Below are 15,156 nucleotides of genomic sequence, written 5' to 3' on the forward strand. Positions count from 1 at the left end.
CTCAGCAGCTGCATTTTCATTTGGTTTTGAAATTCTTGGAATACATTCATACTCGGCGGATAAGGAGGGAGAGGCAGAGTCGTGCACTGATTTGAATCCACGCTGACAGATTATCAGATGGAGGTGGTAGTAATTGGTACTTCGTGCGTTGCTAAAATTATTTTAAGTGCTGTTTGTATTTGGAAGCTAAGCTTTCTGTCAGGCCTGAAGAACAAATTACTAATGTGCTGGGTCCTCTCTGAAAGGCCCACCCCCAAATGCCGCTCCCTTGGGGAGGCAGCGCTGGGACCTTGCCGCTGGGCTCCAGGCTTGGGTGGGCTTCCATCTGACGTCAGGGTGTTCAGCTACCGTCTGCCAGCAAGTGGGTGCTTGTTATTTTGCTGGATTAGAAGGAAAAGAACCTTCTACCAAATAAGTAGACCCAAAAAAGGGCCAACAATAGCACTAACGAACACTTTTATATTTGATTCCCCAAAGCATCTAGTTTACGTTTAAATCATCTTTAAGAATCATTTTTAATAAGCTTGATCTGGAAATTGTGAAGAACGATGTTATATATACTCCAAAACTACTCCAAAATACGGCATGTTTTTCTTGAGTTTCTTTTATTACATTGAGACGTTCAAAATGAGCTTAAAATTTTTTTTCTTAGTGCTACAGGTCAGAATCAGTACAGTAGGGCTGCCAAAATCTAGCTGCAACACATGGTCTTTACGATCATTTTAAATGTTATCTTCAGATTAAAGCAAAGCACAAAGAAGAAAAAAAGAAAAGGATGAGAACATATGAGTTCCTGAAATGTCAATTAGGGAAACAAAATCCTAATTTTTCTTACCCAGCACATCCAAGCTCACGGTGCTCTTTAGGCCGCAAGGAACGGGGCGGGCCGAGGGGGATGTCAGGGCGCGGTCTTGTGAGATGGCTTGGGAAACTGCTGCATTGAGAGAGGGACTGTTCCTTTCCCCACAGACTACGTTTGACAAACACTTGGTTCAAAGGGCATTACTGCCCCCCACACTCGGCGAGTGCGGACCGCGCCGAGGCCATCTTACGGTCCTCTGCCCTCCGCCCATGAGCGTCCGAAAACTTCTCATCTGTTCTCCCGGGGATTATAGCGAAGCCCGTGCTGCCCCTGAGAGTCGTAATTGTCGTGGTACGGGAGGTGCAGCCACTCGGGCGGGAAGGTGGCCGTGCTGTACACGAAGCACTGCACGGTCCTGTCGGCAGCGGGCGTCTCCCTGGGGGCGCCGCGTGTGCCCTCCCACTCGAGGACCGCGATCGGCAGCGGGGTGCGCTGGTACATGTCTGGGCAGCCTTCGAACTCATCGAGGAAGCGCAGCATCTGCTCGTCCACGGCGTAGATCTCCCCGACCACGCGGTGGCCCTGCCCCGGGACGTTGAGCAGATGCGGGATGTTGTGTTCTCCAGCGATCACCAAGGGGTACGGCTCCGCCGTGCGGCCCCAGCCCTGGAAGGCGGCGCGGCCGTGGGTGCCGCCCAGCAGCACCTTGTGGTTGGGCTGGCCTCTCTTCAGGGTCCCGTACACGAACACGTGGGTCATGCCGGCCGGGGATGCTGCAGAGGAGAAAGGACGCAGACTAGGTCGGTGGTCTAGAGTCAGAACCCGGCGGGGGCTTCGGTCTCAGCAGGGGTTGGAAACTGGGAAGGACCAGAGGGTACACGGTTCAGGCTGCGTGGGTGAGCAGCTGCTCCCAACGCCCAGTGCCACCCAGAGCCCACCACTCCTGACCGCCTGCTGGGCTCTGAGGCTCCAGGGAACACCACCCGCCCAGACTGGATAGTCAATATTCTGGGAGAAGGCACTCATTTTAAGAACTTATCAGATGGAGACAGCCTGTCCTGGGATCGAGCCCTGCAGAACTGCTGTTTTTTAGAGCAGTTAGTTTTCAACCTTTTTTTTAAAGGGACTTGAAAAATTACACAATAAATGTTATAGGAAAGAGAAATAATGACAAGCAAGTATGTCTCTCTCTATACACACTGTGTGTGTGTGTGTGTGTGTGTGTGTGTGTGTGTGTGTGTGAAATAGTCACCTGTAATCGGCTACAAGAGAGAACTCAGTAAATTGACATTCTGGTCCTGGCAGTATTACCCAGCCAGACTTGAACAGTCGCACCTTTCGGTGTCCTTTTTCAAGGTCCTGGAGGGTAATGCCGCTTCCCTGTGACTCACCGTGACTCAGCGCGGCGACCTTGGCTCCGATGTGAAGGTAAATATTTACCACTCGCCTGGGTCCCGGCCACAGATTGTTACATAATCCACAAAAGTGATTTGTGTAAGAGTGACTCAGACAAAAAAGGGAATGAAAGTTAAACGGGGGTGGCCCTGCTCGCGCCCGGCGTGTCGCTGCTCCGTCCCCACCGCCGCGAGACCCCCGGCAAAGGACCGGCGCGCCCACCTGCCAGCGGCAGCGCACGACCGGCCAGGAACGCGCGGAAGCGACGCCCCCTGGACACCGGGGTGTGCCCAGAGAGCGCTGCCCCAAAGCGCGTGGCCAAGTGGCCCTTGAGGAAGTCACACAACTCGCAGGACTTCCACTCTCTTCTCAGCAACCCGCGGCCGCTCTGGGGTCTCGCCCTTGAGCCCCTTTTCAGGGCCTCGGGGTGGCGGGCGGCCCCCACGGCCCAACACAGCTCGTCCCCCTGCGTCCCCCGCGGCCCGGGTCTCGGGCACCGCTCTGTGCAACGTCGAGACTCCCATGGGTTTCGGGCAAATGGCACTCGGAGAGGCCTGGCCGTGGGGGAACGCAAGGCTGGCTGGGCACACGCACTCTGAGCACGTGACAGCTGGACCCGAGCAGGACCGGGAATGACGGGAGCTCTAGTTCCGGGGACTCTCACAACAGGGGAAGGTCAGATGAGAGTGCGGGGCCGGAGGGGGCGGCGCGCCTCGGTCGGGACAGGGATCTGGAAGAGCCTGGAAGGGCAGGCGCGGAGGGAAGCGGAACCGGAAGAGGAGCCGCAGGCCCTGCAGTGACGCGCAGGACTGCTGCTGGCGCGGGGGGAACCCGAGAGGGCGTCAGGACGCGCCTGGAGCCTGCTCACAGTGACAGGGACGCAGGGAGCGTCTCCAGGAAGCCCAGGGCCCAGAGGATGGCAGTGGGTTGGACAGGCTGCGTGGCAGCCTGGAGAGCAGCGCTGAGAAGGAGCCACCCAACGGCTCTCCCACACTCGCATCCTGTCTTCCAGCACCTTCTGTCAGCACCGCCTCCAGGTCCTCCAGGGGCCAGACTGCTCACCCGCCTCCCCTCTGCCACCCTCGCTTGCCCGAGGTCTGTCCCCTAACGGGCCCGCTGCTCTGTTCCCCCCAGCCTGTCCCCGGCCCTGCCCGCCCCCGGGCTGCTCTGGACGGTGCGTGTATTGCTCACGGCCACACGGGGAGGGCTGGAAGGGAGCTCGGGAACCGTGGGCCAGCCGCCGGGTCTCAGGGTGGAGCCCCGCTCTCCTCCTCCCTGCGCCCGGGCATTTCCCCCCTTTGATCACATTTTCGAAGTAACACGTGTCCCTGAGGAAAAAGTCGAATAATCTTACAAGAAAAACGAAATTCCTACCCCTTGCCACTCCCTTGAGGCGACACTTTCAGCCTTTTAACTGTTGCATTTGGTCTTTATCTCCATATTCTTGGTTACTTATTCTGCTATTGCTTCATGTTTTAAATTGTTTGCCTTCTTACCCTAAGCAGGTGAGCATAGTGGTTTAAAGCAGACTTTAGAACCAATTTGCCTGGGTTGAAATCCTGGCTAGACACTTATTAACGGTGTGACTTTAGGCAAACCACTTAACCTCTCTGTGCCTCGGCTTCCTCAACTATAAGAGTAATAACAGCACCCTGCCTGGAGGACCACTGCGATGGCTGCCTGAATTCCCACCAGCCGGTGCTGCAGCGCTGGAGACCTGCTTTAAATGTTCGCTGCGCTTCCTATCGCTCCTGAAGCCCCACGGCGGCTCCCACCCACGCGCCCCAAACAACTCACACTCTCGGCCCCACGTTCCTCCAGCAGACTCATCTCACGATTTCTGGTCAATCCATATTCAGTTCAGCATTAGAACTCAGTAACGCTGTTCCCAGATAAGGCACATAGTGTACTATGATTAATTTCCTTTCTTGGACGACTTTTTGTTTTTCTTGGAATTAAAAATTACTTCACTTTTTTTCTTGCTCTTTGCTCAAGTTTCTCTGACAGTGATGGCCCTCACATTTTTTGCAAGCGCTGTAGGAATCCTTGGCCTTGACCATCATGGGTTCTGTTTTTCCCTGGAGCCATCGCTCCCGGGGCCCATCCTGCTCCAGCCTGGGGCCTCGGGACGGCTGCCATCCGGGACGTCCCCTCCCACTTCCCTGAGCCTCATCCTGTGCCAGAGCCCAGGGGTCCCTGGGTCCCATGGCCCCTTCTTGGTTGACTCCCTCGCTTTACTGAAGCTTATTCTTTTCCGCCCTGGATTAACAATACAGAATATTCTAGAAATAATTCCCTTCAGAACTCTAAAGGCATTTCTTCTTGGTTTTCTAATTCCAGAAGTTCTTGCTGAGCAGTCGGGTTCCACTGGGACCCACAATCCTTGTACAGGTCTCTAGCTTTTCTCTCCGGAGGCTCTTAAGGTCTTCCCTTTCATCCTTGGATTCTGAGAGTCTGTGATGATGTACTTTCACGTCGGTTTTTTTCATGTGCTATGCCAGCAATTTCCATTTGGAAACTCATTGTCTTGGATCATGGGGAATTTCTTCCTTCTCCTTACTTCTTCTTTGTTTTCTGGATTTCCTAATACTCAAGATGTTGCATTTCCTGGATTAATCTTCCAATTTTTTTTCTCCTTTTTTCCAGGTATTTTCCTTTATATTCTACTTTATCTTCCAATTCTATTAATTTTTAAAAAATTTTTGCCATCACACTTATTCCCAAGATCTTTTTCTTGTTCTCTCATTTTGTTAGCATCCTGTCCTTTCATGGCACAAGACCATCTCTCATCTTCGGGGGGATATTGTCATGGCTTTGGGTTTCCTTTAAGTTTTCATCTTCCCTGCACTGCCTCTCTTTCTCCTCAATTGCCCTTTTCTCTGTTTTGGCATGTTTCTTTAAGAGGTTTCCTTCACACGTCGGGCCTCCTGGCTGGTCTTCCATGTTGAAAAGTGAGATGCCATATAGGAAACTGAAGCTCGAGTGAGGGGAGGGGGCCCGACGGTCAGCAAGGCCTCGTCGTGGGGCTCTGGGGACAGGATTGGGGGCTGCAGGTGTGCAGCCTTCTCCCAACCCCGTTTTCAGGGTACCCCTCAGCCACGCTCAGGTAGGCCCCAGGCTAGGCCTCCCTGGACAGTACCTAGTGGCCCCTGCTGGCAGAGGAGCCTGGGGGTCTCTGCTCTGGGTCCTGACTTTCCCCCTCTCCCCCTTTTCTGCCTCTACGGCACCCCAGGAGCTGAGTTGCCCCGGCGGCCCACGGCACCACTGGGCGAGCTTCCCACCAAGCAGGGGCTTAGGTTCCAGGTTTCTGCAGGCTGCTACGTCAACTACCATTCATTTCTGTTTCCGATCTTCCAGAACCTTGCTGCCCTCCCTCATCTTGTCTTTTGCGGTCAGGAGTGACCTTTAGGGAGGAAAGAGGCGTAAAGGAGCGTGTTCCCCGGCACCTTCTCCCGCGGTGCCGCCCACTGCACCACCAGCCCTTTCACAGGGCCCTCGGCCCCTCGGCCCTCCAGAGGCTTGATGGGAAACAGAAGCGGCGGTTCAGGAGCTGCTTGCTTAGAGGGCTGGTGAGAAGAGTTTGTTGAGGTACAGTGGACTCGAGTACATGGTTTGGCCACCAAGGGAAAGCCAGTGAGGCAGCAGTCGTGGGCACCAGAGAGGCCTGGCGGTGGCTCAAGGAGCCAGGCAGGGGCTGGGGGACTCGCCTCCGCCAGGGAAGAGCGGAAGGGGGAGCAGAGGGCTGCGCAGCCAGAGGCCCACGCCGAGCGCGGGGATGCACAAGGAAGGGGACACGCCCCGCCCTCTGGGAAGGTCACGGGGAGACAGACTCGTCAACAGGCGGCTTCAAACGTGGAGCGAGGACGGAGCGGCACCCCGGGCACAATGCAGGGACTGCCTCAGGAGGGGCGGCGGCGGGACCTGCATGCACGGCTGCCGGGCCTTTCCTTAAACTACGAGGACATGTCGTCTGTCCGGGATGGGGAGAGGTGGCACCAGGGGTGAGGACTTGCAAAACGGAAGAAGGTTAGAACCATCCTACTGGAAAAAGCCTAGCGCTGGAGTCAGCCGTCAGGTGCCGGCTCAGAGCAGGCTCTCCGCGAAGGATGCTGTTTTCCTGATTCAGCTGCAAAGCAAGGAAAGGAATCCTACATCCAAGAGTGACAGCGGCTTAGGGAGCCAGGAAGGAGGGCAAGAAGTCTGGTCAGAGAGACTCGTGGAGGATGGTGTTCCTGAGGGGGCTGACTAAATCCCAGCGATGACCCGGTTCCAGGGCATTGGCGCCCAGCAGCAGCTTTGGGTCCTCTGGGGGGGGCCTGTGCACACCTCTGCTGAGCACCACCTGAGTGCCCTGGGCCCTGCACTAAGTGCCATGTGTCACCTCAGCTTCTCGAATCCTCGACACTCTGTGGTGGTGTTATCGCCATTTAACAGATGAAGAAACCAAGGTGGCCTCGATGAGGGCTCCAGGCAGAGCCCACGTGAGGCAGCACCAGGAACTGGACCCAGGTGGGGGACTCCAAAAGCCTCAGGACTCTGCTCTTCAGACGGACCCCAGGGCCAAGGGGCGAGCCATCAAGCACAGCCTGGGACACAGGCTCAGCAGTGGCAGCGACAGGGTGCACAGGGCTCTGCCCCCATCATGCTCTTTTTTCCCCACTTGTTTATTTTGGATTTTAAGAAATTATGGTAAAATACACAAAACATGAAATTTACCATCTTAACCATTTCAGTTCAGTAGTGTTAAGTACGTTCACATTGTTGTGCAACCATCACCACTATCCGTCTCCAGAACTCTCTTCATCTTGTGAAACTGGAATTCTGTACCTATTGGCAGTAACCACCCACCCCTCAGCCCATTCCCCGTCTTGCTCCCCCCTGGCAACCACAGGCTACTTTCTGTCTCTATGAGTCTGACTACTTGAGGTACTGCATGTAAGTGAAATTATACAGTATTTGTCTTTTTGTGTCTAACTTATTCCACTTCGCATAATGTCAAGATTCATCTGTGTTATAGCATATGTTAGAATTTCCTTCCTAAATTATTTAAGGCTGAATAATATTCCATCACATGCATATACCACATTTTGTTCATCCATCAATGGACTGAATCAGTGAATGGCTTGCTTCCCCTGCTTGGCTACTGTGAATAATGCTGCCATAAACGCTGCTGTACAGCTATCTCTTCAAGCCTCTGCTTTTAATTATTTTGGATACATACCCAGAAAAGGGATTGCTAGATCATATGGTAATTCTATGTTTAATTTTTTTGAGGAACTTCTATACTGTTTCCTATAGTGGCTGCACCATTTTACATTCCCACTAACAGTGCACAAGGGCCCCAATTTCTCCATATCCTTGTCAGCACTAGTTATTGTCTATTTTTTTTGTTTTGGTTTTGTTTTGTTTTGTTCTTCCTTTTCAAGATTGCTTTGTTTATTTGGGGTCCCTTGAAATTCCATAAATTTCCAGATGGATTTTTCTATTTCTGCAAAAAAGTGCTGTTGAGAATTTTGATAAGACCCGCACTGAATCTGCAGATTGCTTTGGGTAGCAGTGACCTCTTAAAGATATGAAGTCTTCCAATCGATGAACAGGAAGTGTCTCTCCATTTATTTAATTTCTTTCAGCAATGTTTTGAAGTTTTCAGTGTAGAAGTCTTTCACCTACTTGATTAAGTTTATTCCTAAGTATTTTATTCTTTTTCATGTTATAAGTGGAATTGTTTTAATTTTCAGATTGTTTATTGTTAATGTATAGAAATGCAACTGTTTTTCTTTTTTGAGGAAGATTGGCCCTAAGCTAATATCCGTGTCCATCTTCTACTTTTTATATGTGGGACACCTGCCACAGAATGGCTTGGTAACAGGTACATAGGTCCTCACCCAGGGAACCAAACCAGGAATCCAAACCAGGGAACCCTGGGCCGCAGAAGCAGAGCATGTGAATTTAACTGCTAGGCTATTGGGCTGGCCCCAGAAATGCAACTGATTTTTGTGCACTGATTTTGTATCCTGAAACTTTGCTGAATTCATTTATTAGTTCTAACAATTTTCTTGTGGAAATGTTAGGGTTTTCTACATATAAGATCATGTGAACAGAGAAAATTTTACTTCTGCCTTTCCAATCTGGATGTCTTTTACTAGTTTTTCTTGCCTGATTGTTCCAAGCAGGACTTCTAGTACTATGTTGAATGGAAGAGGTGAAAGCAAACATCCTTATCTTGTTCCTGATCTTAGAGGAAAAGCTTTGTCTTTCACTGAGTATGACATTAGCAGGGGGCTTTTCATATATAGCTTCCATTATGTTGAGGTAGTTTCCAGTGTTTTTACCATTAAATGGTGTTGAATCTTGTCAAATGTTTTGTCTGTATCAATTGAGATGATCATCTGGTTTTTTCCCCTTCATTCTATTTATTAATGTTATGTATTACACCGACTGATTTTCCTATGTTGAACCATCCTTGCATTCCAGGAATAAATCCCACTTGGTCATAGTAGATAATCCTTTCAATGTGCTGTTGAATTTTGTTTGCTAGTATTTTGTTTAGGATTTTGGCATCGATCTTCATCAGGGATATGAGTCTGTAGTTTTCTCATAGTGTCTTTGTCTGGCTTTGGTGTCAGGGTAGTGCTGGTCTCATTGAATGAGTGTGGAAGTGTTCCCTCCTCTTCAACTTCCGGGAAGAATGTGAGGAGGATCAGTGCTGATTCTCTTGACACCGCCAGTAGAACTCACCAGTGAAGCCATCTGGTTCTGGGCTTTTCTTTGTTGGGAGGTTTTTGATTACTGAGCAAATCTACTTATTGGTTATAGGTCTGTTCAGCTTTTCTATTTCATCATGATTCAGTCTTAGTAGGTTGTGTGTTTCTAGGAATTCATCCATTTCATTTAGGTTATCCAATTTGTTGGCATACAATTGTTCATAGTGTTCTCTGATAATCCTTTTTATTTCTGTAAAATGGGTTGTAATGTCCCTTTTCATTTCCAATTTTAGTTATTTTATCTTCTCTTTTTTCTTAATCTAGCTGAAAGTCTGTCAACTTTGTTGATATTTTCAAAGAACCAACTCCTGGTTTCATTGATTTTCTCTATTGTTCATCTCTGCTCTAATCTTTATCATTTTCTTCCTTCTGCCAGCTTTGGGTTTAATTTGTTTTTCCTCTTTGAGTTCCTTGTCTCCCTATACTCTTGTTCCTTGTCTGTCATTCTCAGCCGATTTCCAAGAGCTGCTGTGAGGGTCACAGCCCACAGAACATGTGAAACGTCTATTACATTGGCCAGATCCTCTCAGAACTGCAGCCAGGGCTAACTCAGAGTATGCCTGTGATTCATTCAGGCCTGGAGACACTGGTATCCTCCTAACACATGGTGCCCCTGGGCCAGGCTAGGAAGGGTGGCACTGCCACCGCAGAAGGGCATGCTACCTTCTGAGGCTCATATGTTACTATGTCTTTAACCTCGTCCCCTTCCTGCCATGTAGTTTCTTCCATGACACTGGGTTACGTTCAGAGTCTTGGATAAAATGCAAGAGCTTGGTTTAATAAATAATGGATAGAAACACCTCTAGGTGAGCCATTTGGGCTTTTCCAGAGCAAACTAAAGAGTGCCCTTTAGGAGTGGCTCCACCTCTGCTTTATTGTGAAGTAGACCCTCCCAGGTAGGCCTGTTCTGGGACACTGACGGTCAGGTCAGGCCAGCCCCTGCAGGGAACATCATCAGGCAGGACGGCCTCAGCATTCTGTAGCTGGACATTTAAGGACACAATGCATGATAAGTGTAAAGAAATGCACTGTGGCACAATGACAGGCCTGAATCGAACTCTCACCCCTACCACTTGGCAGCTGTGGGTCTTTGGGAAAGTTATTAAAACCCTCTGAGCTTCTATTCCTGCTTTTTAAAATGAGGTTCATCCAATCTCCCTAAGAGCTAATCTCTGCTGACTGCCGACTGGGTGCCAGGCCTCAGCACCCAGTGAATGTTAATTCTCTCTCCTCCCCTTGATGCTGCTCCCTCCTAAGTCCTCCACCCCAACTCCTTCCTTGTCAAGATCCTATAAAAACACCTCCTAGCTTATATTCTTCTCAATAAAGCCCCTTAAAAAAATAAGACAAAAAGGAACACTCTACCTACTAGATAGAAGAGGGAATCGAGCCATATCAAGTGTTGGTTGTGGCCTAAATGATTTTCAGAGACAAGAAGAATACCTGGGAAGGTGCTATTAGAGAGACATGATCGTGGTTAGGTCGCACGATGTTAATTCCAACTCTGGAGAAAATCAGTTCCGTAACTGTTTTCTGCAGAAGATGATGGCCTATTTCCATAAAAGAAACACTAGCAATAAAAATTAAACTTCTTTTCTAGGAAATAATGTAGCTTGCTAGAATGACTAAATTATAATTTTCTCTATGTTATCTCTTGAATTGTATCCTTTATAATATTGGTTTGAGAATACGTCTTCCGTAATAAACAAAGAAAATTATTATTCTGCATTCTGGCTCCTTTCACAAGAAAAACATCATTACCTTCTGATTGTGTTTTGAACAACAAACACAGATCCTTCAGGAAGAAACTCATGCCTGTGGGGATTGAGAAAGGATCAGAGTTAAGCACTCAAACAAGCAATTAATTCCCATTAGAGGATTAAGTCCTCCTGCTCACTTTGAATCAGAAAAACGAATTGTGAATAAAACCGTGTACAGCCAAGAGGTTACTTGTCAAAATTAATAAATTAGAGAATTGAAGGGCAAACTGGAATGCACGGAAGTTGAGCAGCCACACGAAGCACTGGCGAGGCAAGATGGTGGGTTTTGTATTCGTGGAACAAGATCCCGCCGTACTCAAGGTGCCTCAGGAACATGAGGGACGGGGGCATGGCTTCTGCCACGCGGTGCCGTCCTTACTCTAACCGATGGATTCCATGAAAAGAAGTCTAAAAGTGTCTTCCTGCCTGTATGTCACCATCCCCCATGCAGGAATTCCCCTATAGTGTCTTACCATTAATATACAGAACCAATGAAAGAGACCTGTGAGGTATTCACATGCAATTTAGCAAATTTTACTTTTGAGTCTTGGTGCCGATTCTAAATGAATTCAAGGAACATCTCTGTAAGCAACGTTACCGACATGTAAAGGACTGAGTGGGAGGCCACTGCTGTGGTCAGGACTTGGTCACCCTCCATTTGGGAATCAAAAAGCCCAAGAGCTGAACCCTTGTCCCAAACCCAACTGGCCGGAATAATGTGGACATCCAGGGGTCACAAGGAGGTGGAACAGGCTCAGGGAGAGTCTCGAAAAGTTTTATTACTTCAGCGAAATCTGGTGTGTTTAACATTGCCAATATTTAAGAAAACAAAAACACTCATGGAAATGTTCCTCTGGCCTGGTGCTGCTGGAAAGGCCTCTCACTTATTCAGCAGTTTTCTTTCTTGAAACACAGTCCATCCACAGTTTCACATTTCATCGCTGAAGCAGAAATTGAAAGTGATTACAAGTCCTTCAGAATTGTTGGATTTTTCCTGCTTAATTTTTTTTCTTAGCCACCTGGTGGTAAGAATTTGTAAAAGGCGGGATTTAATTTAAGCATTTATTATGCTAGTTTACAAATTAGAACTAGTGCATATGCCTAGACCATATTTAGAAACACACATACCAGGTGAACCAAGCAAGAAAAGAGCTAATATTTAACTCTTCTTAAACTAATCTGCAAAACAACTTAAATGGACACCAGTTTCTAACATGAAAACAACCTTTTAAAAAAGGTGTCTCCATAACATTTTCAAACTGTACTAAAATTTAATGTTACAAGGAAATGTCAGTAAAATCTGTATGTCATGACTTCTGTCTGTGTTCTCCGAGTGATAAATCATTAAGCCACTAACAATGCTTATTGTCCGTTGTCAAGTTAAGACTGTGTGAGAAAGGACAGGTGAAGTGACTGGATTTGGGTCGCACGCAATTAAGGCCCTGAGGAGCCGGCTCTGCCCCACACCGCTGGCTGGACACTGAGCTGTTTTGGAACCAGAAACACCCGCCCCAGAGCTGCCACGCAGCTCCGTCTTCTGTCTTCCCATCTGCTGTATAAATTAGCTTTCACAGTTCAACATGTCATGTCAAAGTCGGCTCCAGAAGAACCCTGGTGCCACCAAATTCGTGAAGGGCACCATGTCACAAGTGAGGCCCAGTTAGTCATTACGTGGCCCCCAGCAGCCACCCTGGGCAGCACACCCGTTAGCAGAGGCGGACATTACTACGTGTGGTCCAATCTTAGTAAAAAGCACATGTGATGTTGTGCACGTCTGCTCTAGAGAGGAGTCTTATTTCATAGAAACCTTCTCGAATCTCAGTCAAGTAGCCACTTCTCTCCCTTCCTACTGTAACATTATTTCCCCTTGAGAAAGTGCCTGAGTGTCTGATAGGGTTACACATTAACTCTTCAGAAGTTTCTTAGAACTGTAGGAAACAGGTGAAAAAACAAAACGCCTTGAACTTTAAACTGGAGCTGGGCCTACGAGCACGAGGCCCCTGGGTCACGTCACTCTCCCGTCGGGCGCTGGCAGGCAGCAGGCCGGGAGGCTTGGCCGCATCCTGCCGGTGATCTGATTCTCATGCTCTTGCTTACTCGTTTCTTTATAGCAATGACAAGGGCTTCCTGCCTGGGGCGAGCCCTTGCCAGCCCCCTGAATACCCCGGAAAGGTTTAGGGCAAAACACCTTTCTTACGTTAACGGAGCAGCTCGGGTGAAATATTGGTGCCTTTGAAATCAAGAAGTTAGGGTCTCCACTCACAGTCGCTCCTTCAAACCCTGAACCCTCATAGGTCTGGGAAAACAGACAGGCGCTTCATGGTCCCTGATGCCACACTAGGTCCTCTGAACTCTGCCTTGGCAGCCATTCCATGGGTTTTTACTCTTTGGCCATGCCAAAAATTTTATTTTAAAAAAATGGGTTTTTTTCTTTTTCTTTCTTTTTTTTTTTTTTCGCTGAGGAAGATTAGTCCTGAGCTAACATTTGTTGCCAATCTTCCTCGACTTTATATGTGGGATGCCACCACAGCATGGCTGACAAGTGGTGTAGGCCTGGGCCAGGAATCCAAACCTGTGAACCCAGGCTGCCAAAGCAGAGTGTGCCAGACTTAACCATTACGGCACAAGGCTGGCCCCAAAAGTGATTTTTTTAATGCCGCACCACTTTAAAGACGATTGTATTGCCGTCTTTAAAATATACAGTGAGCACCAAGGGAGACGTGACCATCCCCCTACACTCCCAGGCCTGCTCTGAAAGTCTGCAAAGGACCAGCCCAAACACCGGGTCAGGAAAGGTTCTACGGAAAGAGGCAGGATGGCGAACTGGCCAGGTCTGCAGGGCCACGGTCCCAAATACCAGGCATGGTTGGGAGAGGAGGGGCTGCAGCCTCCACTGGCTTCTGGAATGAGGCACAAGGAGCAGAACGCTCAGGAGAGGCCTGGACCCCCGCCAGAGCCAGAACATGTGCTGCGGCAGGTGGTAGTGGAGAAACAGCAGATCTGACCCCAGGGAGAAAGAGCCCAGCGCCCTGAGGCTGTGGCTTCAGGAGCCTGGGCTCTGCCCGCTGCCCACCTGCGGCTCCGAGGGGAAGATACAAACGCTGGCCACCCAGGACTGAAAGCCACTCGAAATGCTTCACTCACGTTCTCGAGTTAATGCTCAAATGACGAGATAGCCTCCCCTCCCTAGCTTCTCCCCACATTCCAGATGGAGAGACTGAGACGAGGTGACTTATGTGGCCGTTAAGGGCAGCAGAGCAGGTGAGTCTGCCTTCACACCTCCTTCCTGCCCCACAAAGGCTTGCCCAGCTCTGGAGTGGGGCGCTCCTCTCACTGCCTTCTGCCCCCCGAAACTGCAGAACAGGAACAACATCCAGCCAGCAGAGGGACCCAGGGGGCCAGTGGCTTGGGCCACCGCCCCACAGGAGGCTCCATTTGTATCCTCATCTCTACAGCACCCACGGGCGTTCACTGAGCACCAAGCACACACTGGTGCAGTCTGCCCAGGGAACCCGCACTCAGAAGCGGCCCTGGTCCTGAAATTCTTAGTAACCTTATCTGACCTTGTGTAAGTGCAGTCTGATGAAACACTAGCGCACACCCGTGAGCAGAGGACATCCATGCAGCCCCACTGGCACCCAGCGTTCTCAGTGTCCCAGGAGCACAGAGTCCCTGTGGACCCCCGACAGGTGGGATTCAGCGGGTCTCGGAGTGAGGACAAGGTAACGTATCACATCTCTGGCTGGGTCAGCTGGGAAAGGCCACGCTTTCCATTCCAAACAGAATTTGCTTTGAATGCAGGAAGAAGACGGTGGATTCTAAGAAACATGAACAACCAAGAAACTCTATCCTGCCCCTCCTTCCTTGGGCTACTTCCCCGCATCAGCCAACCACATACATTGAAGATGAAGACAGAGGGCGAGGGCCACCCCAGGGCACCGGCGTTCCTCGTCCTCTCAGTCTCTGCTCCAGCATCAGGAGATGACGCTGGGCAGTGTCGGCAGAATGTGCACATGTCAAGAAGTGAAATAACACAGCTGAGAGAGTTTTGAGCAGCGTTTCCAGTTCTAGTAAAAACAAAATACGTATGCATGCACGTAGGAAATTTTTTTTTTTTCTGCTTTATCTCCCCAAATCCCCCAGGTACATAGTTGTATATCTTAGTTGCAGGTCCTTCTAGTTGTGGCATGTGGGATGCCGCCTCAACGTGGCCTGATGAGTGGTGCCATGTCCGCGCCCAGGATCCGAACCAGCGAAACCCTGGGCTGTTGAAGCGGAGCGCAAACTTAACCACTCGGCCACGGGGCCGGCCCAAATATCATTTCTGTGATTCCACAAATGAGTAAATGCTCCTCTATTTGCATTTAAACTTAAAACTGACATTGCACAATATAAAGAGGAATGATAAACTCAACGCTGAGAATTTAGTATAATG

At 49.6% G+C, this 15,156-nt stretch overlaps 1 protein-coding gene across 23 annotated transcripts in view; it reads right to left on the reverse strand.

The window, feature by feature from the left end:
* Positions 1–588: 588 nt before the first annotated feature.
* The window catches only part of GGACT (gamma-glutamylamine cyclotransferase), a 47,390-nt gene continuing 32,822 nt past the window's right edge, over positions 589–15,156 (reverse strand). For 8 of the 23 annotated variants that reach the window (XM_044779747.2, XM_044779746.2, XM_070520107.1 and 5 more), the window contains one exon: positions 589–1,575. In XM_044779747.2, coding sequence (XP_044635682.1) covers positions 1,091–1,561 — 471 coding nt within the window. In that variant the 5' untranslated portion in view covers positions 1,562–1,575 and the 3' untranslated portion in view covers positions 589–1,090. Of the gene's footprint in view, positions 1,660–2,193; positions 2,446–3,994; positions 4,305–10,722; positions 10,777–15,156 lie in introns of those variants that run through there. The other 15 variants (XM_044779741.2, XM_044779742.2, XM_070520119.1 and 12 more) reach the window with 6 other exon arrangements.

This window comes from Equus asinus, chromosome 11 (genome assembly GCF_041296235.1).
Source record: "Equus asinus isolate D_3611 breed Donkey chromosome 11, EquAss-T2T_v2, whole genome shotgun sequence".
Taxonomy (NCBI): domain Eukaryota; kingdom Metazoa; phylum Chordata; class Mammalia; order Perissodactyla; family Equidae; genus Equus; species Equus asinus.